Source organism: Corythoichthys intestinalis, chromosome 11 (genome assembly GCF_030265065.1).
Source record: "Corythoichthys intestinalis isolate RoL2023-P3 chromosome 11, ASM3026506v1, whole genome shotgun sequence".
Classification (NCBI taxonomy): Eukaryota; Metazoa; Chordata; class Actinopteri; order Syngnathiformes; family Syngnathidae; genus Corythoichthys; species Corythoichthys intestinalis.
Window position 1 is genome coordinate 29,351,856 of NC_080405.1, and position 23,855 is coordinate 29,375,710.

The following is a 23,855-nucleotide window of genomic DNA, read 5'->3' on the forward strand; positions in this document are numbered from 1 at the left end:
CTGTAACGCTTGCTTGGCGGCGAAAAATTAGACACGGAAGTCGTGGTATTTTTCTCCCTCTTTTTACTCTGCTTACTGCCAACAATACCAACAAAACAACAACTCCGCCCCCAAAGAAAAAGAGGCAACTATATAGACCCCAATCACCAACGTCACACAATGATCTTAATTGTGGTTGTCAGCCCAAAATCTTCTAAATATATACTAAATGCATCTTACCAGATATAAAATGACTACTACATAGTCTGTGGTGATCGTTTGGTGCCCAGATTTCTTGTCGAATTACAGCAGTCCATCTCGCTCTCCTCTTCGGGTGTCTCAGAATACGGTAGAACTTCAAGTCTCTCCGTCTATCTTCTCTGTTACTGCAACCAACCGCCACATACGCCTTCACCATTTTGATTATTAATGTTAACGAGCAGAAAAACACGCCGTAATAGGAGGCATGTACGTAGCGGTAATGTGTAAACACGACGAGCTGACACACAATATGGCGGCTCCAGTCAGGGGGGGCGGAGTTGTGACGTCATGTGATTGGGGTCTATACACAGGCGGCAATCTAGTCCACCAATTGGATGACGCGCTGGCGCACCGGGTGCACCAATAAGAACCTCGCGTTGATGTGTCAATCACGGTGCCGCCGCCAGACCCCGGTGACGCTACAATATTCTGACAGAATAGCCAACGACGTCATGCATTAAGAGAGACAATAGCTAATTAATATGCTCAGTCGCCACACTGCGGTCTGGGGTGTGAATTGCAACCTGTCAAAATGACGGACGGACTTCAGTTTTTTCCTTCACCGTTTTAAAAAACCGGTCAACGACGGAAAATATTCGGTTAACGCGACCCCTGGTCCTCATACACAACAGTAGGCTGTATAGTGAAGAGGAGTCCTTCTCCCGTACACGTCACAGTGCCCTCCTCCTCAATGCAAGACCGAAGCCAGAAGTCACTCATTTTCATGGCGCGGGATTCAAAAAACTAAATAAATATAGCGATCGCTTCCACACACATCCAAGCAGTCCATATCATTCAGGAGCATAAAATACCGCGTGTATTATGATATAAACATGCTTTTTCGTGTCACGTGCACTTTAAGCCACATGATTCAAAATTAAGCAAAAAAAGTAGCGGCTTATAGTCCGAAAATTATGGTAACTGGTTCATCGATTAATAGACTACTAAAATAATCACAAATGAAGGTCCCAACCTCATTGATAAAGCAATAAATTCCACCAATTTACTGAAAAGTTATACCTGTGAAGTCAAAAACCATTTTTGGTGACTCCCTCTTGAAGGTCATAAGGAGAATGTAAACAGTGTGCAAAAAAGTAATCAGAGCTAAGGGTGACTACTTTGAAGATACTAGAATTGAGAAAATGAAATGAGAAGTTGCAATGTAAAGAGTCATGAAAATAAAACACACAAATGAAAAGGTGATATTATTTGAACATAATAAAATTATTAATGGAGGACAAAAGTTGTTTTTTTAAGATACAATAAAAAGGGATGTATCTGAGAAATTTACTCGTTAAAGGTACACAATGTAAGATTTGCTCTTCAATCATTCATGAAATAGCCATAATATATCAATAGACATTAAAGAAACATGTTTTTTGGAAATACGCTTAAAATGGACCTTAATGGTTCAGCGGAGATTTTCCCAGTTTAAAAGACGATTTACAAGTCGCAAACTTGGTCCCGTTTTGCTTCTGTATTCATCGCCAGCCAATCACGATACCAGTTTCCAGTCTTCGTCCAGGTTTGTAGCTTTTAAACTAAGGCTGCGCCAACTTGGACAGTCAGAATTACGTCTACCTTCAACGAAAATTGTCAAAATTATTGGCCTACGAAATGTGTTCAAACATTTTGGAACACCCTGTATATTGCACAACATGTTCACTCATTAAACAATATAGTGTATAACATCTTCTGTCCAGCTGCATTTTCTGAATAAACAATACAATATAAACAACCACAAGGGGAGTACACCAAACTCGCATGTAGCACATTGAAACGATTTGTGCCTTAAAAGAGCATACGACAGGAGAAAAAAAGTCTTAAATAGGATTATTATGTGAATTAAAATCATATTTTGAGACGATTATATACAACAATTTAGCAAAGCGCAGATGACGAGAAATTAGTCTTTTAATCTGCTGGTTAGCCACGCCTACCATTATAGAGCTCTAGCTTCCCCAACAGGTGGATGACGTCAGCGGGAGACTGGGCTCATTGGTTTTACTATTCAACCCATTGAGGGGGAATTATTCAGAACGAGGAAAACGCGACGAAGAGAGCCGCAAAATGTCATTGTTTCAGTCTCTCTACTCCAATATTTTTACAGGATATTCTTTTCATCCAAGTATTTTTTTCCCCAATAGCTAAATAAATGGCTTGAGAAGGACCAGTCAGCCCATTGAGGGGGAACTATTCACAATGAGGAAAACGCGACGAAGAGAGCTGCAAAATGTCATTGTTTCTGTCTCTTTACTTCAATATTTTTACAGGATATTCTTTTTATCCAAGTATTTTCCCCAATTGCTAAATAAATGGCATGGTCATGACAAATAACAGTCTTGTGCTAAATGGAATATGAAATAATGAAGATGCACTTATTCAGGACGACATGGCAAAATTACTCCATAATGGTCAAAACTGTCGACTTCACCTTTACTGTCGCACCTCCCGAACGATATTTTATGACACCTAAATCGGACATACGTATGTCATTTCCCTTCCCCAGCTTCGGAGAATGTAAACAAACCAAGAGGCGTGACAGCTAGCCGATATGCTAACCCAAATGGAGTGAGGTTTCAAAGTATTCGAAGAGGAAAATCACACATAACTAGCCCGGATGTTTTGACATGACAACTGGGTTGTCGATTGTCTTCGCCGGAGAGCAATTCACAGCTCGTTCCCCGGAGGAGGGCGGCTGCAGTTGTTGTGCAGCTAATGTGCACGAGGAGAGCTTTTTACATGCCTATCAATGATCAAACGAAACTAGTCCTTTATTTAAAGAAAGTTTGTAGTGTTTACTTTGTAATCGCTGTATTCGTATTTGCCATAACACAAAACAAGATGTTTACTCACTTCCTCGTAAGTCCAATGGTCCCACAGTAGTAGGACTTGTTTTGGCCAATATCCACGGTGAATGGGAACCTTTTGAAACTCCAAAAAGGCGCACAAGCCTCTCCCTCATACATCAAAATTTTTCTGCGGCCATTTGGCTGGTGTGATGCGAAAAATAAACGTATTAATCCGAAAAATCAGCTGAATCCTTAGTCCTCATACACAACAGTAGGCTGTAGAGTGAAGAGGACTCCTTCTCCCGTACACGTCACAGCGCCCTCCTCCTCAATGCAAGACCGAAGCCGGAAGTCACTCATTTTCATGGCGCGGGATTCAAATAACTAAATAAATATAGCGATCGCTTCCACACACATCCAAGCGGTCCATATCATTCAGGAGCATAAAATACCGCGTGTATTATGAAATAAACATGCTTTTTCGTGTCACATGCACTTTAAAGACCCTCAGATATAGGTGCTCAAGCAGCTGAACAGGACTGAAGGGAAAAAAAAGTTATTCTACCACCAACATTTTTCTAGCAAATTATTTCACATTTTTCATTCTAAAAGCTTGCGAACTCTGACTGGACTCCGTGGGGGTGATAGCTAGTGTATCATTACTGCGATGACTGTAGTTCAAAGGTCGATGTCTGTGTCTTCTCTGGTGAGGATTCTACTCTGTGACCCGGCGCCCTTTAACATGCTTGCGCCTCCTTCCGCCGCCAATCGCTTTGGTGCCAAGATAACGCTTGTAATTCGTCTCCTCTTCGAGAAGAACGAGAAGCCGCTGTTAGTAAACAATGGTGTCTTTTGATGTTGACACGGTAGCAGTTTGAATAGAACATGATAGGCTTGAACTTCTCACCTGTGCGCCGGGACATTTTTCAAATGGAAACGAGGGGACTTTGCTCCATCAAAATTAGGAACCCTTGACCTGATGGACAATTTGTACTTTGTTCAGACACAGTCAGTCAGACACAACCAAAGGATGACCAAAATTATTTCCAGAGGAGGGTAGAATAGCCAAAAATTTTACTCAAGTAAGACTAACGTTACTTCAAAATAATATTACTGAAGTAAAAGTAGTCGTCCAAAAATGTACTCAAGTACAAGTAAAAAAAAATTATTTGGTGAAAAGAATACTCAAGAAATGAGTAACATTGTAAGTAATTGCTTACATTTCTGTTTGATTTTTTTTTTTTTAAACAATGGTATTTTTTTTCTGAGCACAAAGTTATCTATATGAACTGTTTTTATAATGATACTTAACGACATTAAGCCAAAGGGAAAAAAAATAATAATTCCAATGAGAGAAAAAAAACCCACATGAATGAAAATACATAAATGAAGCATTATTCGTCCAAAGAGCATTCGTGCCCTCTGGTGGGGAAAAAAGTTCTAGTTTGGATAATAAATAGTTCCTTCGGAATTACTATTATGAAATTAAAAGGATCATGTTGAGGTTTCGAGTCACGTTAAGGACAGCGCTCTATGGCTACGTTCATACTACAAGTCTTAATGCACAAATCCGTTATATCCGTTTTTTTGGCGTGCCCGTTCAGAATGCCTTTGTCCATTGAGACCATTCAAGTATTACGCATGCGCACTAATTCGGAGTCCGACACTCACTGAACAAGAAGACCCGCATGCGCAGAAGCATCAAAATAAATGACACACGTCATCCGCCATTCCAGGGATATTATATTTTGCTTTTCAAAAAGAGGGCACAAATAACACACATAAATAATCCCCGTTAAGGCTTATAGTCAAAGTTTATATGGATCGATAGCATGCATGCACTGTCCGTGCATGTCACACACACATACGGGCAGTTTGCACCGACTCTCGGCCGTGTAGGCAATGTTAAAATATTGCTCACATAGAGCAGAGAGAAAACCGATTATTCTCAGGCTTATCCTCAACCCATTTTAATTTTTTTATGACTGTTGTCATTCCCCAAAAAGCCGTGTTCACTGCAAGCTAGGCGCTAATAATGCACAGCTGCACCGCTACCTTAGTGTCTCTCTCGCTATTTGATGACGTAATTGCTGCATGAATTCCGATTTGAGAGACTGGACAGTACAGACCTCCACAACAGTCTGGAAAAATGTGGCCCAGATCGGATTTGAACCACATACGAAAGTGACCCAGATCGGATTTGAAATGGTCCAGTTCTATGCGACTTGTCACGTTCAGACCGTCAAGTTAATGCCTCACCCGAGTCGGAAAAACACGAAAAAATCGGATTCGTGCATTAAGACCTGTAGTATGAACGTAGCCTATTACAAATACTTCATTTTTTTACCGTGGTTTAAAGACACCACATGATTGAACAGGCTGTCGGGAACATAGAACGGCAAGCCTACGTCTGATTGGTATAATGGAATCATGTGATTATTGTTGCAACGTCTCATCTGTGAAATTGGTAGAGCTACTCTTGGCATCACCGAAAAAAAAAAAAAAAAAAATTTAATATGTAGAATAAAGAGGAAAAATTTAATGACTTTTGTGTAGCCCAAAGTATGGGAGTAAGAGTAGTGTTTTTTTCTTCACAAATCTACTCAAGTAAAAAGTATAACTTAGTAAAACTACTCTTAGAAGTACTTTTTTTTTTTTTTTTTTTTTTTTAAAGTTACTCAAGTAAATATAAAGGAGTACATGTAACGTGTTACCACCCACCTCTGATTATCTTTCATTTTTAAATGCAATTGAAGATGCACTTAGAAAATATTTGTTTGATGTTGTTAGAAATGCTTAGACAGCAAGACAACACCTAGTAAAAAGTAAACTATAAAAGAGAGTTGCTCAAAGTATTTAGCTTCCATACTTCCACGCTCGTGCATCTCGAGGAGCCATTATATTAAAAAAAAAAAAAAAAAAAAAAACTACGCTGTGGTAATACTGTTGTTGTGTTGTACAATAAGAAGACACAAAAAATGGAGCTAGCAAATTCTCTGGAGAAATTCCTGTCCTTGACGGTCTCCATTTGGTTGTCCTCCATTCAGCTTATTTTTCGCGGTTTTATTTTTCCAGAAGTGAGTGTGGCGAGTAAATAATGCGTCGCTGATACAGACTACAAGGTCACAGCAATTTGTATCAGGCGCAGTACCCATGTGTAAACCAGGGTTTTAGGTTTGGGCTCAACATTGGTAGGGACGATATAACAGCATAACATGCATCTACACTTTTTGCTAGGGACGCAAAGTTAATAAGACCAAACAGATTGGGTAAACGGGGGTCAGGGCTACATTTCTCACGAATATGAATCTAATTAATTGATAGGCTAACTGATCATGGCAAAATAAATCTGTATTGAGTTATACCAGTGCTTCTCAATTATTTTCTGTTGCGCCCCTCATAAAAAGACACTATGCGCTCATGCGCTGGTCCTCATGGGAAACGCAGTCTTCAAAAAACTACCGCTTTTGTCCACAAACATCGCTAAAATTGACCAAAATTGAAAAGTTACCTAGTGTTGCTTTAAGACCACATAAACAAAACAAAAATGAAAATTGGGTAGAAGGGTTCACTGCATTTCTCAGTTTAATTAATGTTAACAGCAGAAAATACAAAAGTGGAGGACACTTCTCTCTAAGCAGCTTCCTACTTGAGTTTGCAGGTTAGCAAATTCACCCAGTTTAATTTTATGCAAACTCTGATGCAGGTTGTAGCAAAATTTCAGTAGCAAAATTAGTGGTGTGTTCCCCACCTCCGTAACATTGACGTGTTTTTTACATAGTGTGGCTGATGCTGGCTAAAAAAAAAAATTCTAATATCCCTCCTCTCTGAAGGGGGCGGATGAGGCGGCATGTTGGCGACATGTTATATTTTCGTCGGGTCAGTGTGTGTGTGTGGAGGGGGGGGGGGCCAAGTCATCAGCCAATCAAACGTGAGTTTGAGGGGGAAAAATGGACTAGCACATTCAGCAAGTGGAAAAGGGGTAAATATAAGTCTGAACATCATGAAAATAATTCACTTAATAATGGTAGATTCAATTGTATCCTTACAACATAGGGGGAGGCAATCTAAATTAACTGCATTATAATAAGTGAAGTCATTATAAAATACAAATTAGGTTGCTTAAAAGTTGGTGGGAACAATTTCAGCATCCTGAAAAGTTGGTAGTGTCATGTCCCTACCTTCCCTATGCAAACCTACGCCCTTGGTGCAAACACGACTGCCTGGCGAGGGATAGTTCCTGTAACTATTGGAGAGACTTATAGTAATAGAAAATATGTACTCAGGTTCCTACAGTCCAAAAGTGGCTTTGTGATAAGTGTTCCAATGACACAACGAAAAAGGGCGAATAATTTGGGAAACTCACATTTGATTTGTGACATTGTCCCAACATTGATAAAATGTCTGCCCCTATGCCAGCAGTCATTTACCGGAAATCCTGGCTTTTTAAAAATGTTTTTCTTCATTGTTCCGCATCAGAAAAATTAATAATATATATATTTTTTTCTTCGAATGCATTAACTCGTTCAGTGCAATTGACGATGATAGACGTCAAATCATTAGGCACTTTTCATCCTTCTGCTCTTATTTAAATTTCTCATTAATAGAAGTCCAATCCAATTGACCGGGTGAGTTGGAATGAACATTTTCATTCGCTGTCAGCCTTCCTGGTTCAAATGGATTGGACCTCTATCATTGTCAATGGTAGTCAATCAGTTAAACAAGGTTCTTTCTGCTATGATAAAGGTGTATGATAAAGAGGTTATTTCCCCTATTCTAAATGTCAATCTTTCATTTCTCTCAACAGTCGCCTAAACAGGAACAGGCTCACTTTGCTGCCAGAACTTCTCTTCCAGTCCAATCCTAAACTCGGCCGACTGTGAGTACCATTTCAACACCACCACCTTCTTGACAGTATCAGACAATGTCACAGAATGCGGTTTTGCTCAAGTTGGAGAATATGAAGTGTTGGGAGTGTACGACACGTCCTTCCTTAAATTCATCCCGTGGATGCTCTTCCTCCCTTCTGCTCTCGATCCATCCTTCTTTCTGCTCAGGAATTCCATGTTTTGTTTGACACAAACAGAACTGCTTGCAAATTTTTGTGTTGCTTTTAAATTGTGTGTGTGCATTCATCTTAGACCACAGCCTTGCGCACGTGCATACGTACATGGTGATATACGGTCGATGCGTGTTGGGAGTGGTCGGGAAAGGGAATACCACCTCTGGGATGTTGAACTTCTCACCTCGGTTATTGGCTTTGAAATGGTGCCATAAGACAAGATACAACTTTAACTTGACAGTCGTTACATCATCCAAATAAATCTGGAGAAAGCAAAACATGACATGCAGTATGTAAAAGTCAAACATCAGGAAGGTGAAAGGACCGTTGAGTTGTTAATAGTTTCAGTTTGAAAAGTATTTTTTGATGCTTTCCCAGTCAATTGAATTAATTAATGATTGAATGTGTCTTAATGAATATTTTTAGGAAGATTGTCATACCCCAAAAATATATTTTTAAGGGTAAAATTGAAAAAAAAACAAAACAAAAAAAAAACAGTGCTAACAGTGCCTCGTCTGTAGCCTTGCCACCCGTCCCTTGAAATACGGAATGGTTCCGTAATTTGTTAATTAAAAATTAGGTTATTCCGTATTTCACAATATTCCCATGGTGCGACCTGCGGCTCCGGTGGCAGGGAGTGGTGGGTGGTGGTGCGCCCAGCCCATGCACGTCTGTCACACACAAACACACACCTCCTGCGCTCCTGAGTGACCACTGAGCCATCAATAATGAACAAAAAGGGCAGGAGATATTAAAGACAGCAAGACTGTTATCTGCCTGCCCGCTGCTGTCTGCCCTGCGCTCCACTTCCGGGTTCGTTGCCTAGTTACCTCGCTCGCTCTGTTAAGCGCACTGTCCCGCGCGTTTTCAAAACAAAAATGTCTTCGTCAACAGCAGAAGCTCAGGATACCCCACCTCATCCTCAAAAGGGGAAACGTCTGCAAAAAATAGAGTGGAGTGGGAAGAGGGGAACCCGTGGCTCGATAGAGTCACTGATGATGAATATAAAGCGAACTGCAAGGCAGGCAGGAAAGTTTTTGCAGCGTCTCACGGAGGTGTAAAACAGCATGCTGCAGGGGACCTCCACAAACGGAATATTAGATCCCAGATGAGCCTTCGTCACAATTCTTTGAACCTGAAACATCCCCTGAGCTTGATTTGGTATGTTATTATGCTCTTGTATATGGATAACATATAGGTTATATTTATATTTAGCTTCATACATCTTGCATTGATTGGAGAATAGCTAGGCTACTTCAGTTGCTACTATGGTTGATTATTTTCAGGAATGTTGATTTTAAAAAAAAAATATTTTTGAAACATGCATTTATTATCAATCGATATGGAATGAATATATGTACCCATAAAGAACATCTTATTTTGTTACGCTAACTAATGCTCCTCATTTGGAATTATTCCCGATAGATTAACAGCAAATAAACACTGAATAAATAGTCCTACTGCGGATATATACTATCTATTGATTGATTGATGGTGGATTTGAGATCATCCCACTCCTACCCTCTAAATTACTGTAGCTGAACTGACACAGGCATATCACACAGTAAAACGTAGCCAGCCAGAGCTACAATAGTGCTGAATGTGGACACAGGCTCAATCAGAAGATTTTTATGTGATTCCAAAATGGTGATGAAAATGACATTGGGGAGAACAAAGCAAGAGGCACTGTTGAAACAAGTCCTGGGTCCAAAGCAGTGGGTGATGTGCTCAAGATCTTAACGTCACCCATCGCATTCTCAATACAGACCGATGCCTCGAATAAATTGAGCAGGAAGATGCTTCCGATTGCTGTCCAGTACTTCTCTACAGTAATTGCTATGCATATGTGGTATTTCATGATACTACAGTATATGCGGGGTCCGCTTTACTTTGTTGCACTCGGACTTGTTTGACGTCACACCAACGCTATTTTCTGTTAGTTTCGAGCATTGCTTTCACGTTGGGGAGCGGAGGTGAACGCCAGTTAACATTTCAAGAAGGCAGAGAAACTGAAAACGGCACAGGCTCAGCGACGCCTCCCCCTCTTAGCTTGCTATTAGTCCGTTAGCTTAGTGAGCAGTGTTCGTTTTCACCGCTCTACCGGTGCCACTAATAGCTGCCGTTTTGCTTATTTTACCTTATTATTGTGCTGCCATTGAGGTATGTTTTTGTAAGCAAATATGTCCTTTGGTTTACTTTATAGTATTATTGGACGCTCCTTGTCATTATTGTTTTTTTATTTTCTAATTGTGTGTTCATAGTTTGACGGTGACAAATTAAATGTCAGCTGTAAGAAGAGCTATGGTGTGATCGGTGCTAACACAGGGAATTAATATCTTATTTTAATAATATGATGTATAATACATGGTTTTGGGTAGTTATTTTGACATTTAGGGGGTACTTAAAGGGTTAATTCCGATTTATGTGGAAATTCGGAGTACTTCGCCAGCGTAGGACGGAACTCGTTCGTAACCTGGGGACTACCTGTACATTTGATCTCTGCAAGCCCCGCCCAGTTGAAATGGATTGGACGTTTATCACCGTCAATGGCAGTGAATCAGTTAAAATTGATTTGAGAGTGTGCTTAAGCCAGAGATAGTTTCAGTTTTATTCAGACTTTTATACAACAGTCCAGATTTTCACTGCAGATATGCAGACTTGAATGTGAACTTTTAGTTTGACTTGCACCCAAACAAAGCAGCATAAGTCTCCTTTGGATGACTTTTATTCCGAAAATGCTAATTCTCCTCTTGTATTTATAGCACCGAGCTGTGCACCAAGCAGTAAATTCAAATACGTGGAAGTAGCGCTCTCATTCAAAGATTTATACTCGTCTGCGCTTCATCCAAGTAATCCCCGGTGTGTGCAAGAAGGACCAAGAAAGACGTAAACTCACTGCGCGTCACCGATTTGCGGTGTGGTGTGATGTATTGCTTAGACCGGCAAACCTGAGCGCTGTCATTTGCGTCAATTGCGGCTTCCGCATAAACACCGGCTTTCACGTGTGCCGACCATGTTGACTTTTCAGCCCTTCTTGTTCTTCATGAGTGACAGTCTGATTTCACCGCACAGGCCGGCTTAGTGTTACCCCTAAATACCTTAATGAAAGTCGAAAGGCTTCTATTTGTCACTGGTCAACTAAGAGTGGAAAAGGAGGAGAGAGAGAAAGCGGACTTCCAAACTTAACATTATAAATTTCACGTTCTTTATATGCCGACGTTGCCATCAGCACAAAGTAAATTACAGTGTCTGGATTGCTTCTACTGCCCTTTATTTTCTTTTTCGCTCCGCTTTTTCGCCAACATTTGACCGAGGCTTTTACACGGCCAGTGTTGGTTTTTGTATTTGAGCCAGAATTTTACAAATACTGCATGATAATAATGGAACTTCCATTCATATTATCTGGCAGTGACTCCTCACATTTCAAATAAGGCTGCCACAAAGGATTATTTTGATAGTCGATTAATCGCTGATTATTTTTGCGATGAGTCTACTAATTGTCCATCCGTCCGCCCATCCGTCCATCCATCCATCCATCCCTCGATAATCGTGATAACTGTGATCCTCGTCAATACTGGGATCATCATTCAATAATCGAATCGTAGCACCTTGAATCATAATCGAATCGAACTGTGGGGTGTCCAAGATGGCACACCCCTAAAAAAACACTAATTTTAATAACGAAGTAAAATAGAAAAATTGAATAGGTAAAAAAAACAAAAAAAAACCTGTTTTTTCCATCCAATTTATAGTCTAATTAAATCAAAATAAATTCTTAAAAAAAAAAAAATTGCAATTTTTTTCTTGGTATTCTTTTTTTGAAAAGGGTTAATTTTTATTTTATTTTTTTAAATTAAAAAAAAAAGTAATAAGGTAAAAAAAAAACAAAAAAAACTTTTCTCGTCATTTAAATAAAAAAAATAAAAAAATAAATTTCAACTATTTTTATTTTATTTGAGGTAATTTTAAACGTAAATATCCAGATTTCTCTGTTATGTCTCTAAAGTATTCATCGACTATCAAAATAGATATCAATGAACCTCATTGGACCTGGCGTCCACATACGTGGACATCACATTTTGTGTCAGGCAACGTGTGGTTTCAGTTGCAAGCCTAATTCTCGCTAAAAAGGAAACCGTGTCAAGGTTTGGAAGGTGAAGCAGAACCCCGGCGGGAGTTCTGGAAGAAGAAGAAGAAGTAGAAGACTAAAAAGAGGCATTCTGGTGGCTTTCTGGTTTGGACGATGAGCGATGGCAGTGTGATAGGATTTACCTCTCAATCCTCCTGCTGAAGCCCTGCGGTCTGAGGTTTGGAGACAGCAGGGAAGGACGCATGGAAGAAAAAATCTGCCTTTGTGCTTCAGATATCAGGCCAGATTAATACCCCAGTCCCCTCTTGGAGATAAACCCCAAAATGTTAGTCGTGTCCATTTATAGAATGGCGTGGTTTACTGCGGTGATGATGGATGAGTAAGGATTGCGGGAGGTCATCTTTGAATTGGGGTGGGGGCAGCGGGTGATGGCGTGTTGATGGATGACGGAGGGATCGGATGCCCCACGAGGTGCTCGGTAGGGGGGTCAACCCAAGATGGAAATGGTGATAAAGATGAATGGTGGACTGGAGTCTGCGGTTTTGACTGTGCACTCGGTGGTGGTGGTCTACTGTTATGAAACGCCGATGAATTCCTGGATGTTATGGAGGCTCCGATGGGATACCCCCCCACCCCCCCACCAAAAAAACCCCCTTACTTTAACCCTTTCGCTCAATTTTGGTTGATTTTTCAACAAAAACCACATACGACACATAAGACATAAAAGTCTCATGAAGTAATGCGAGAAAAAAGAGGAATTTCTGCTTAGACCTTTAGAATTCAAATTATTTCAGCCCTCAATGCGTGTTTCACTGGACCTCAAGAAATTTGGTAGGTATGTAAACCTACAAAAACACGCACGCACGCACGCACGCACGCACGCACACACACACACAAAAAACAGCCCCCAATAGTAAAGGCCCATAGAATTTCAACAATAAAAAGCCCCTGAGCTCGTTTTTTTTTTCTTTTCTTCTTCTTAAACTTGACAAACTTTGGTAGGCATGTCTGTATGGCTAGATGTACAAGAAAGTCTCGAGATGTCATGCAAAAAACTGTGTACAAAATAATATACTGTACTTCCAATCAATGCTGAGAGGTGGTTGATGAGACACTGTTACGCAACTAAAAAAAAAAAAAAAAAAAAAAGACTGAAGACAAAAACTGGGGACGAGACTTCGGCGTCTTAAAGTTGTGAGTTGGGTACGTCGTAACCCTCTGACTACCTATATTGTCACAGCCCTAATGTCTATCATGGGTAGACATACAAAAAACGCCTTAAAAGCTAATGCAAAGCGAGTGTTCTATACATGAAAAAATTCCGTTTTCAAATGATTGCCCTGTGTTTTTTTTTTTTTTTTTTAATTAAAAAAAAAAAAAAAAAATTAAAGCCAATGAAGACCGTTTTATGGAACTTCCCAAAAGTTGATAGAAATGTCTATCATGGCTAGACCTACAAGACTGTCTCAAGAAGTCACGCAAAAAACAAAACTGTCCTAATCATGAGAATTTTCATTTAGAATGATCGTCCAAATCATTTTTGAATGATTCAGTGTCTAGTTTAGTGTTTCAAATGCTGGTATTTAGCAGGCTTTAAATTCAAATGCTGTGAAAGTTTCACTGCCATTAACAATGATAGACATCCAATCATGTCCTCTTTTCATCCTTCTGGGAGTTTAAATAGACATCCAATCCATTTTAAGTGTGAGGATGGCAGCGAATAAACGTTCGTTCATTCGCTGCCACCTTCCCACTGGATTGAACGTCTATTGCTTTCATTGGCAGTCGATGAGTTAAGAGTTTGCATGGAGGGAACGAGCGTGAGTGAAGCACACCAAAGTCACTTGAGATGTCTTTTCCTCCTAATGAATTTAATGTGGAAAACGGAGGAATCTGACTTTAATCTGACCTAATTGTCCATTTACCTGCTGGAATGCTTCGGTTAGTGTTACAGGAAGTGGGCGTAAACTGTGATTGGACGGAACAGATGGAGCCTGCGTATTGATTGGTGAAAGGGAATCCACCCCTTCATTTAGTAGTTTTTTTTGTCTTTCTTACATGTATAGTTAATTTTATTTTATGAAAATGTTTTCTAGAACTACTAATGAATATGAAGTTTAAGTTTTGGTGTTGAATTGAAACATTTGAACAGGCGCTTACGGTAAAATAGACTCATTAGAGTATGTGTGTGTGTGTGTACTGAGAAGTGTTTTAAACTCAATTCTTGCAGAAAGTCTCCATTGAGCTCAAACTTGGCTATGTTGCATTTGTGAAACGCTGCCAGGCGGCGCTAAATGAAATTTGGTAAAGTGGTGGCTCCAAAGCCAAAAGAGAAGCTCATTTTTTGGCTCCTTTGTTGCTTCTTTTACACAGTTATACTAAAAATCAATCTCGTCCTTCCTACTTCCCTGTTTGTCTTTTGTCACATTGTCTTTTTAAATATGGCACGTGTGACTAAAACTCCTCTGGGGGTTGACGTTGCTGTTGAGAGGGCCTCGTACGGGGATATTTTTCCTTTTTCATGTCAAGGTATTTTTATGTTTACCGTGAAATAGCGCAGAGACTGCATGTGGTTGTTATTTAAGCGAGAAAATAGAGGTGAGCGGTATTGGGAGAACATTTTTTTTTGTCATGAAAAGACATTGAGGTTCAAATTCATCTATTTACCAGCACCCTTATTTGTGTAGTGTGTATTTTTAGGCACCTTTAACCTATTTTTGCACATGTCTTGCAGTCATTTCAACACGTTTCCGAACATACGTACATTTTTAGCTTCGGTTTGTGACCGAGAGAGAGGCCGACTTGATACGTGGCCAAGCGCACTCACTCACATTTGTTTAATCACAATTTAGGTTTACACGAGAAGGATAATCAAAAGCAGATGCCTGGAAAAGTAGATGAATGGGGAGGAATTGTGGAATAAGGCAGAAAAAGAGAAAGTGAGATGGAGACAGAAGAAGATGTTTGATAAAATGTTGCTTAACAGACTAATGGTGCGGCATATTCAAGGATGATCAAATTTGACCTGGCAGCTCCTGGACGAGCAATCGTTTTTCAACACGGCAGACACTTGAGGAGGAAACGTTACAAGATTGGACTGATTTCCAGTAACGTGAGCATTTGAAAAAAATCTAAAAGAAAAGCCAAAGCCCCATCAGGGCAAAAAAAAAAAAAAAAAAAAATTAAAAATGAAATAAATTATACATGAATGTACAGTGATCCCTCGGTTTTCGCAGTTAATGGGTACCACACCCACCTGCGAAAATCCATGAGGTAGAGGTGAAGCCTATTTACATTAAAAAATATATATATAAAAAATAAAAAATAAAAAATATAACGGCGACTCCAGCAGCACCTTTCTTGACTGACGATGATGACAATAAAGAAACACCTGTGAACTTAGATGATGATGATGATGACGACACAATCCAATGGTGTCAAGGTAGCCTTATACAGTACCTCAAAAATTCCCGAATAGCGGAAACCGCAAATTTCGAAACGCGACTTGGCGAGGGATCTCTGTATCGTAAAAATAATGCTGTAAGAGGATTTATATATACTTGTAAAAATATAAATAATTACAAAACTAGTGAGTTATGAAATTAAAATAAGATAAAACTAAGACAATAGTTTGTGAAAACATGAATTTTAAAAAATGAGTTAAATGGTAAAGATGAAATTAGATAAAAAATAGAATCTAATAAATAAAAAAATATAATCAATATATAAAATAAAGTAAAACAAGATGACTAAAAAATATAGGTAATAAATATAAATACAAATTTCGACTGGAAGCAACATTCTTGGCCGAAACAGAATATTGGAAACACTTGGCCGAAAACCAAAAGGTTGAGTAATTCACATGTACAGTGGTACTTCTACATCTGAATTCAATTCATTCCAGGACCTGGTTTGTAGGTCGAAATGGTCGTATGTCGAGCGGGATTTTCCCATAAGAATACATTATAATTCGATTAATTCGTTCCACAGCCAACGACCTATGCTAAATCCTTCATAAATACTGCAGGCACAATTACAAATAGCAGTTACATATAGCAAAACAAATAAATTGTAAATACCAAATCTTATACAATAGTGTACCGAATTGGGTTCTAATGTGGCGGTTGTGATATACATGCTGCTACTGAATGCACCGTGTGACTGCTGAGAAAGTGAGAGACTTGCATTAGTGGAAAGCTTTTACTTTCTGTTTTCATGTTCTGTTGTAGTTGTTGGCTTTGGCGACGGTGGACAGTAGCCGTGTTGTGTTGCACAAATTCTGAAATAAATGATTAAAAACCTGACGAATCTAGCGACTTCCTTGCTGATTTTACAATAATAATAATTGCCCCCCTAACTTTTAAAGAATAGCGAACAGAGGACCGTCGAGATTGTAGACTTATTCCGGCTGTATTGTCTAGCCAGTTCACTGATGCGGACACCACACTCATATTTTTCTATGATTTCCATCTTAATTTCAATGGTAAGCGTCAACTTTTACCCTTTTTTCACCACTTGCACTAACCTTCTTGGGACGTATGTTCATTTCTCTCACAAGAAAATCTGCTGTGTGCCCGTCTTGCAGGAAAGCAATAAAATTGCGAGTGGCTAAAACCAACAGTCTGTCGCGCTAGTCATGTTGAATAAACTTCTCCATTCTCCGTATTCCTTGTATGTTTATTTCCTTGCGCTACAGCAGTGGTTTCCAAACCGGTCCTCAAGGACCCCTGTGGGTCCTGGTTTTTGTTCCTACCGATCGAGCACAGACCGTTAAGCCAATGAGGTTTCTGCTAAAACAAGCAGCACCTGACTACAATCAACTGATTATATTTGTAATACACCAGATTGGTACACATGTGTCATCCTGTTTTGTTGGAAAGAAATCCAGCACCCACAGCGGCCTGATGTGGAATAGTTTGAGAACCCCTGCGCTAGAGTTTCTTGTCACTTTACTAACGTCACGTCGGCTGATTGGTCAACTCCGCTGTCTGTTTGCTGTTGCATGCTCCGCCCTGGAAACCGTGAGTCTGGAGTTCCAGACAAGTATAATACTTGTTTTTGAGTAGTTATTTTGAGATTTAGGGGGTAGTTAGGGGTACTTAATGGGTTGATTAAAGTAATTTAAGTGGAAATTCGGGTTACTTCCCCAGCTTAGGAACGGAACTCAATCAAAACCCAGGGACAAACTATATAGAGTATGTACTAAATATAATGTACAGTAATTAAAATAACAGAGATTATATAAATTTTACATGTGAAAGTATCAAGTACAAATTTATATGAAACACAAATAAAGATGACATAAATAGTTGAAAATAAAATAAAACAAAATCTACAAGTTAACATAAAAATAAAATTGTTTCTAGTGTTTAATACAAAAAAAAAAAAAAAATCTTTTTTTTGCTTTAAACAAAACACTGTTGATGACAATTGTTTCATGTTTCCATTCATTGTTTTTGTAAATATGAAGCCATAAGAATTAGATTTTAATCAGTGGGCTTATTTTGGGAGGTCGTAGATGACAGACTGTCTCAAATGTTGAAAACTGTCCAAATGTTGACGTGTGATGAATGCTATTGAAGTCAAGTTGAACCGCAAACAAACAAATGAACCCCATCCGTCACTATTGTCTTGCTGCAGTTGCCCAATCGCAGTGGCAACTCCAATCGGAAATCTCTTTGCTGGGACTTTCCTGACACATTTTGACTCATTACTGCAACATATTTTGTTTTTTGACACCCAGTTTTTTCAGCTTTTTTTTGGTTTGTTTTTGTTTTTGTTAACCATTCACAACAGTTCCCAGATGTCCTAAAGTCACATCAGAGATGCTTTTTTGTTAAAGAAACACAAGCACACATTACTTAAAAAGCTCATCTTTGAAAAAGAGTTTGGCTGTATATTTCAGTCAAGCAAATACTAAAACTGCTGTCTTTGAGGCTGTTTCTGCCCCCCTCATGGAGACGCCACTTGGGGAGAACCGCTGTTTGTTAACCAGTTGCCTTAAGGAAGTAATTTTCCTCCAAATATACACACTGTGGAACCGACACGGGTGCAGATTGTGCGCGGCGACCGCGTCGCCCGAACCCGAGGATTTAACCCCTTAGATGCCAATTAATATTTAACAAAGATACATCAAAAAGTAATTTTCAGACTGTGAGCCACTACTTTTTCCACCTGTGCTGAAGTCTGCGCTTCATATCTGCATTTTTACAGAGTAATGTACAGCATGTCTCTTGGTGTAAATATCCCATAATACAATGTGGTCTCCTGCGGTTTATATTCCAGTGTGGCTTACATGTGACCAAATACAGTTTTCTTGTGAAATTCGGAAGGTGCGGTTTATAGTCAGAAAATTTAGGGTGTAACGAAAATTAAATTGAAAAACACACCCAAAATTCGGAAAGTCCTAATTAAAAAAAAAAATCATAGAAAAGAGAAGAAATTACAGAAAATAAATTATAATCAAACCTTTTTTTAAAAAAAATATTTTTTAATATTTCAAAAAAATCTATTTTTAAATATTTTAATTAATTTTCTTTCATTTTTGAATATATATATTTGTTATTTCTAATCATGCTTTGTATTTATTTGTTATTAATTATTAAAAATGATTAACTTTAGGATTTTCCAATTTTCAGCTGTATTTTTAATTTATATAAATTATTAATTAACAATTAATCATTCTTAATTCTTAATTTTGTAATAATTAAAAAAAAAAAAATTAACTTTAGGATTTTCCAATTTTCAGCTGTATTTTTTATTTTTAGTAATTATTAATTATTCTTGATTCTTAATTTTTAATTTAATGTAGTGTGTTTGTGTGTGTGTGTGTGTGTATATGTATATTTAGTTTTTTTTTCATTAATAATACAGTATTTTTATGTGCTTATTTATTCCTCCAATGCTTTGTGTACTGTTTATTTGTTTACTTGATTGCCGTCATTGAAGCAATAGACGTTAAATCCATTCGAAGCGGGACAGATGGCGTTTGTTCGTTTGCTGCCCCCATCCTAGTTCAAATGGATTGGACGTCTACTAGTGATAAACTCATTTTAGTTCACAACAGAAGGATGATTGGACGCCACAAGATTGGACACCTAACATCGTCAAAGGAGGTGCTGCATAACCTCATATGTGGCTTAACCTTTTCTTTCCAAACAGCGCCAGCAACACGGCAGTTACATAGCAGCAACGTTATGTTTCTGTACGGCAGTACAGCCGTACAGAAACATAAAAGTTTTTGTTAGCCATCTTCATCTTCCTCCTGTGCACTGAAACCATGGAAGTCTTCACCCTCAGTGTCGGATATGAATAGGCTCAGATACACTTTGCCACGCACCTTCTCCGTCGGTCTTTCGTTGTTGCTCTCAATGTCTCTCATAATGAGGCAAATTCAATCCTGAGCTTGTGCCATCCTATTCGTCACGCAGCAGACCGGCTTTTCGAAACCCGTTGGTGATGATGGATTTTTTTCACAACGCTCCACGCTGTCAGAATCCACTGGCAGACTTGTGCAAAAGTTGCTCTTCGCATGCGGCCAGTTTTGGTAAACGATCTGTCGCCGCTGGTTATCCAAGCCTTCCATTCAACTTGTTCATCACGTTTTTCATGATGCGGGTCTGCTAATTTTACTCATGCACAAAGATCAGGGTCAGCTCCTTCAATTCATGCGAAAAGCACAAAGTTAAATTACCAGTAATAGTGCAAACGAACGTCTTCCTCGACACATATATTCCACGTGTCTCTTACATTTTATGCTCGAGTGCCCTGGCGGCCGTTAGAAAAATCGATGAATTGGCCGCAGCATTGCACACGCCGCAAGATTCAAAATGAGGGGAAAAATGTAGCGGCTTGTGTCTGGAGGTTACGCTACATTAAAGATATATATATTATTTTTGGATGCCACGAGCTACCCACACTAATGTTGTGATCGTCTGGTTGTAACGTAATGAGCACCCCTGATTTTCCTATCAATTAATTAGGTTCATATTTGTGAGAAATGTAGCCCTGACCCCTGTTCACCCAGTCTGTTTGGTCTTAATAATGTTCTGTCCCCAGCAAAAAGTGTACATGCAGGTTATGCTGTTATATCATCCTTACCAATGGTGAGGCCAAACCTACGCCCTTGTGCCATAGGTAGAAGCGCTGCCGTTGAAAGAAGCGAGCGAGCGTGTGCCACATGAATGGAACGAGAAAGCGGATCTGACCTCTAAATACAGAGCGCCGCAAAGCCACTTGAAAACCTGACGCGATGTATTTATACACATGCTGGCAAACACGCAGTGGGAGCGTGTAGTGCGGACGTCGCCGACACATAAACACGCAGGAGACCACATCACCGCAAACACAATTTAGACTTTTGGGGGGATTTTACACGACCTGCTCATGTATCAAAACGGACTGGTTAAAGTTTTTGGAAATGTTTACTGTTTTCAATCAATGAAAAATCCTTCTTATAGTTGTCGTTTTTGCATTACGCACGTGCCATTGCCAGCCATCGTAATTTTCTGGAATTAAAGGTGGAACTGGATAATTAAAGATCCTCAAAAGTTGTCGGTTCGTGTACGTTTTTCAAATCAAGCTCGTAAACACGAGGCTTTCAAAGCTCTGGATGGGAATTTCGTCTCCAAATGACTCACTTTTGCTTTTGTTTGCTGCTAGATCATTGGTTGTTAAAGTGATGTACGAGTACCAGCAGCACTATACAGACTCCTTCTAGTGGTACGAAAAAGATTGACTGAATTCATTGTTAAAACAGCCGTTTTTAATCCACTATTTGTTAAGTGCAGTTCAATTGTATTCAACTTAAACTACATAAAAAAAAAAAAAAAAAAAATATATATATATATATATATATATATATAAAATATTCGTCTCAAATCTTAAGGAACAACTTCTTGATGAAATACTAGTTATTGCAATCCTTAAGTACATTAACCAAACATATTTTCTTTTCCCAAACATATTACTGTAATTTTTGGACTAAAAGCCGCTACTTTTTTCCTTCATTTTGAATCCTGCTGCTTAAAGTCCAGTGCTGCTTATTTGTTGATTTATTTCGGTTAATTACTAAATGACATCTGTTTTAAGCATTCATTAATACTCATGACAGATTCATGTCATAATTATGATTGTCTAATGACAGTCTTATGGCACCACTGTCAAATAAAGTGTTACCAAATACCATAACTAGAAATTAATGAAACAACTGGAACAGTAACTGAAGAAATAACTAGCACAGAACATGAATTTTGATTGTTATTTACATCTGTAGTGCTGCAATGCCTGCTAGGAGGCATGTTGGACAACAACAGTGTTGACAGCAGGTGGCAGCAGAGGTTGACTGTCTCCCACAAGGGAGCAGTGATGGCCAAATGAAGCTTCTTGAAACTTTGCAGCCAATTGGTTCAAAGCGTCATGGTGGTTCATTTGGTCATATGACAGACACTTATAATCCAGTAAGGACACGTGCGGTTTATAGTCCAGTGCGGTTTATCTATGAACAAATGCCGTTTTCGTGTCAAATTTGGTGGGTGGCGGCTTATAGTCAGGTGTGTAGTATAGTGTGACAATTACGGTATACTAACTATTCAAACTGATTTCACTCGACACCATATTTTTATTACAGCATTTTGATTTTCAAACACATTGGCTGAATAGGAAAAAAAAAATCTGAGTAGCTTGGTCTTCCCTCAACAATAAGTGAAACAAAACTGAATAAATAAAGGGGAAAAAAAACATTGTTTCCCATTCAGAAACCAAATGTGAATTATTCATCATACTAACATTTGCATTTGGTGATTTATTACAGTGGTTCACAAACATTTTACAACAAGTACAACCTCAAATAATATTTAGCCATCTGAATGCCACCATTCATGGCAAAAGGTGGAATTGCCACAAAGACTTTCTTTACATTCTATATCTGTTTTTATCCACTCATTGGATACCCTTGACGGTGATAGAAGTCCAATGGGAGGGGCTGACAATGAATGATTGCTGCCGTATGGCAGCAAATAAGTTAATAAAAACGAAATCATTGTAATTCAATCGAATGCAGAAAGTCAAATACAGGTGCAAAAACATCCTATTGATCTTGGATCAGTTACGTTGACTTCGGGACAATTTTTTGGGGGGGGGTGGGGGGGGCATTTCAAGGTGACTTCCTCCTGGTTTTGGCTCCATTCCTGTTCATTTTGGGGAAATTCTAAGTCACCTTCTGTTGCTTATCGGTCACAATGACAGTGATCATTTGCTGCCAGCCCACCCAGTCTAAGTGGAGTTAAAATCTTTGGCCATCGATGGCAGTGAATGAGTTAATGAGTGTGGTCTGTTTTTTGTGAGGCAAAGCCAATGTTGGGGAGGTGCCAGCAGACAACACGTGCGCTCTTTACAAGGTGCGGAGCCGGCTGGCTGGCTGTTGAAGGCGTGTTGGCAGATGAGAGCACGGAGACGTCTGAACACACACATGATGAGATGGATGCATGTAAACGCTTGTGCGACACCTCGTGACAAGGTGCCGCGTGACAAAATTGTCAGTGGTGTTCAAGTGTGCATGTGTGCTCCAAAGTGTTTAGTGTGTCTTAATGTGATTTAATTTTTTTTATTTTTTATTTTAAGAGCTGATAATCAACTAGGATGGTCAAAAATATCGAAGTACTCAAATTTTGGATCCAGATATGATATTTGATTCCAAAAGTATGCATATTCAGCCAAAAGGAATTGTTGTGTTGATTTTATTATTACTTTTATCCAGCAAATATTTGAGCGTGTTGCACAGTATTACCCCTAAATATTATTCTGATTGGTGACATTTGTTTTTAGTCATTTATGTATTTGTTTCTGAAGTACCATAGGTCAGCAGAAAGTTATTGTCATTGATTTTGCACTACCCTTGATGGTAAATGGAAAAGGAGGATATACTGTATTTCCATCTTTTTGTAAACTCGTTTTCCTTGTTAACTCATTTGCTGCCATTCACGATGCTGGACTTCCAATTTCTTTTGACTGGAAAGGGTAAATAAACATTTGATAGATAAACATCCTTTTCACCGGTAGGGGCAAATAAACAAATGTTAATTTGCCACTTCCAGTCAAAAGAAATTGGATGTCTATCGCTGTCAGTGGCACTGAAACAGGAGTATTCACAGCTCCCAGTTTGAATGAATTGGATGTGTATCTTTGTCAATGGCATGTAATGAGAAAATATGGGTCTCTTCTTTGTTCGTTTTAGGGTACATACGGGTCACTTCCTGTTGATTTTGATCACTTCATGTTGATTTTGGGGGCATTTCTGGGTTACTTACTGTTAATTTCTGTTTTTTTTTTTTTTTTTGGGTCAAAATAATGACCACCAATGGAGAAACGCTGAAAGAGTTAATTAGAAAATAACATTTTCTTTATTTAGGTAATATCGAAATTGGTGTTGAGTATCAAGTATTTTTTTTTAGTATTAATATGAAGTTGAACATTTTAGTGAGGTAACAACTAGGGTTGTTCCGATCATGTTTTTTTTTGTTCCCGATCCGATCGTTTTAGTTTGAATATCTGCCGATCCCGATATTTCCCGATCCAAATGCTTTTTTTTTTGCCCCCGATTCTATTCCAATCATTCCCGATAATTTTTCCCGATCATATACATTTTGGCAATGCATTAAGAAAAAAATGAATA

General features: G+C 38.9%; 1 protein-coding gene across 2 annotated transcripts in view; it reads left to right on the forward strand.

Annotated features, from left to right (window-relative positions):
* The window catches only part of slit3 (slit homolog 3 (Drosophila)), a 399,629-nt gene that overhangs the window by 67,212 nt on the left and 308,562 nt on the right, over positions 1 to 23,855 (forward strand). For both annotated transcript variants that reach the window (XM_057849631.1, XM_057849630.1), the window contains exon 4: positions 7,840 to 7,911. In XM_057849631.1, the coding sequence (XP_057705614.1) occupies positions 7,840 to 7,911 (72 nt within the window). The remainder of the gene's footprint in view (positions 1 to 7,839; positions 7,912 to 23,855) is intronic.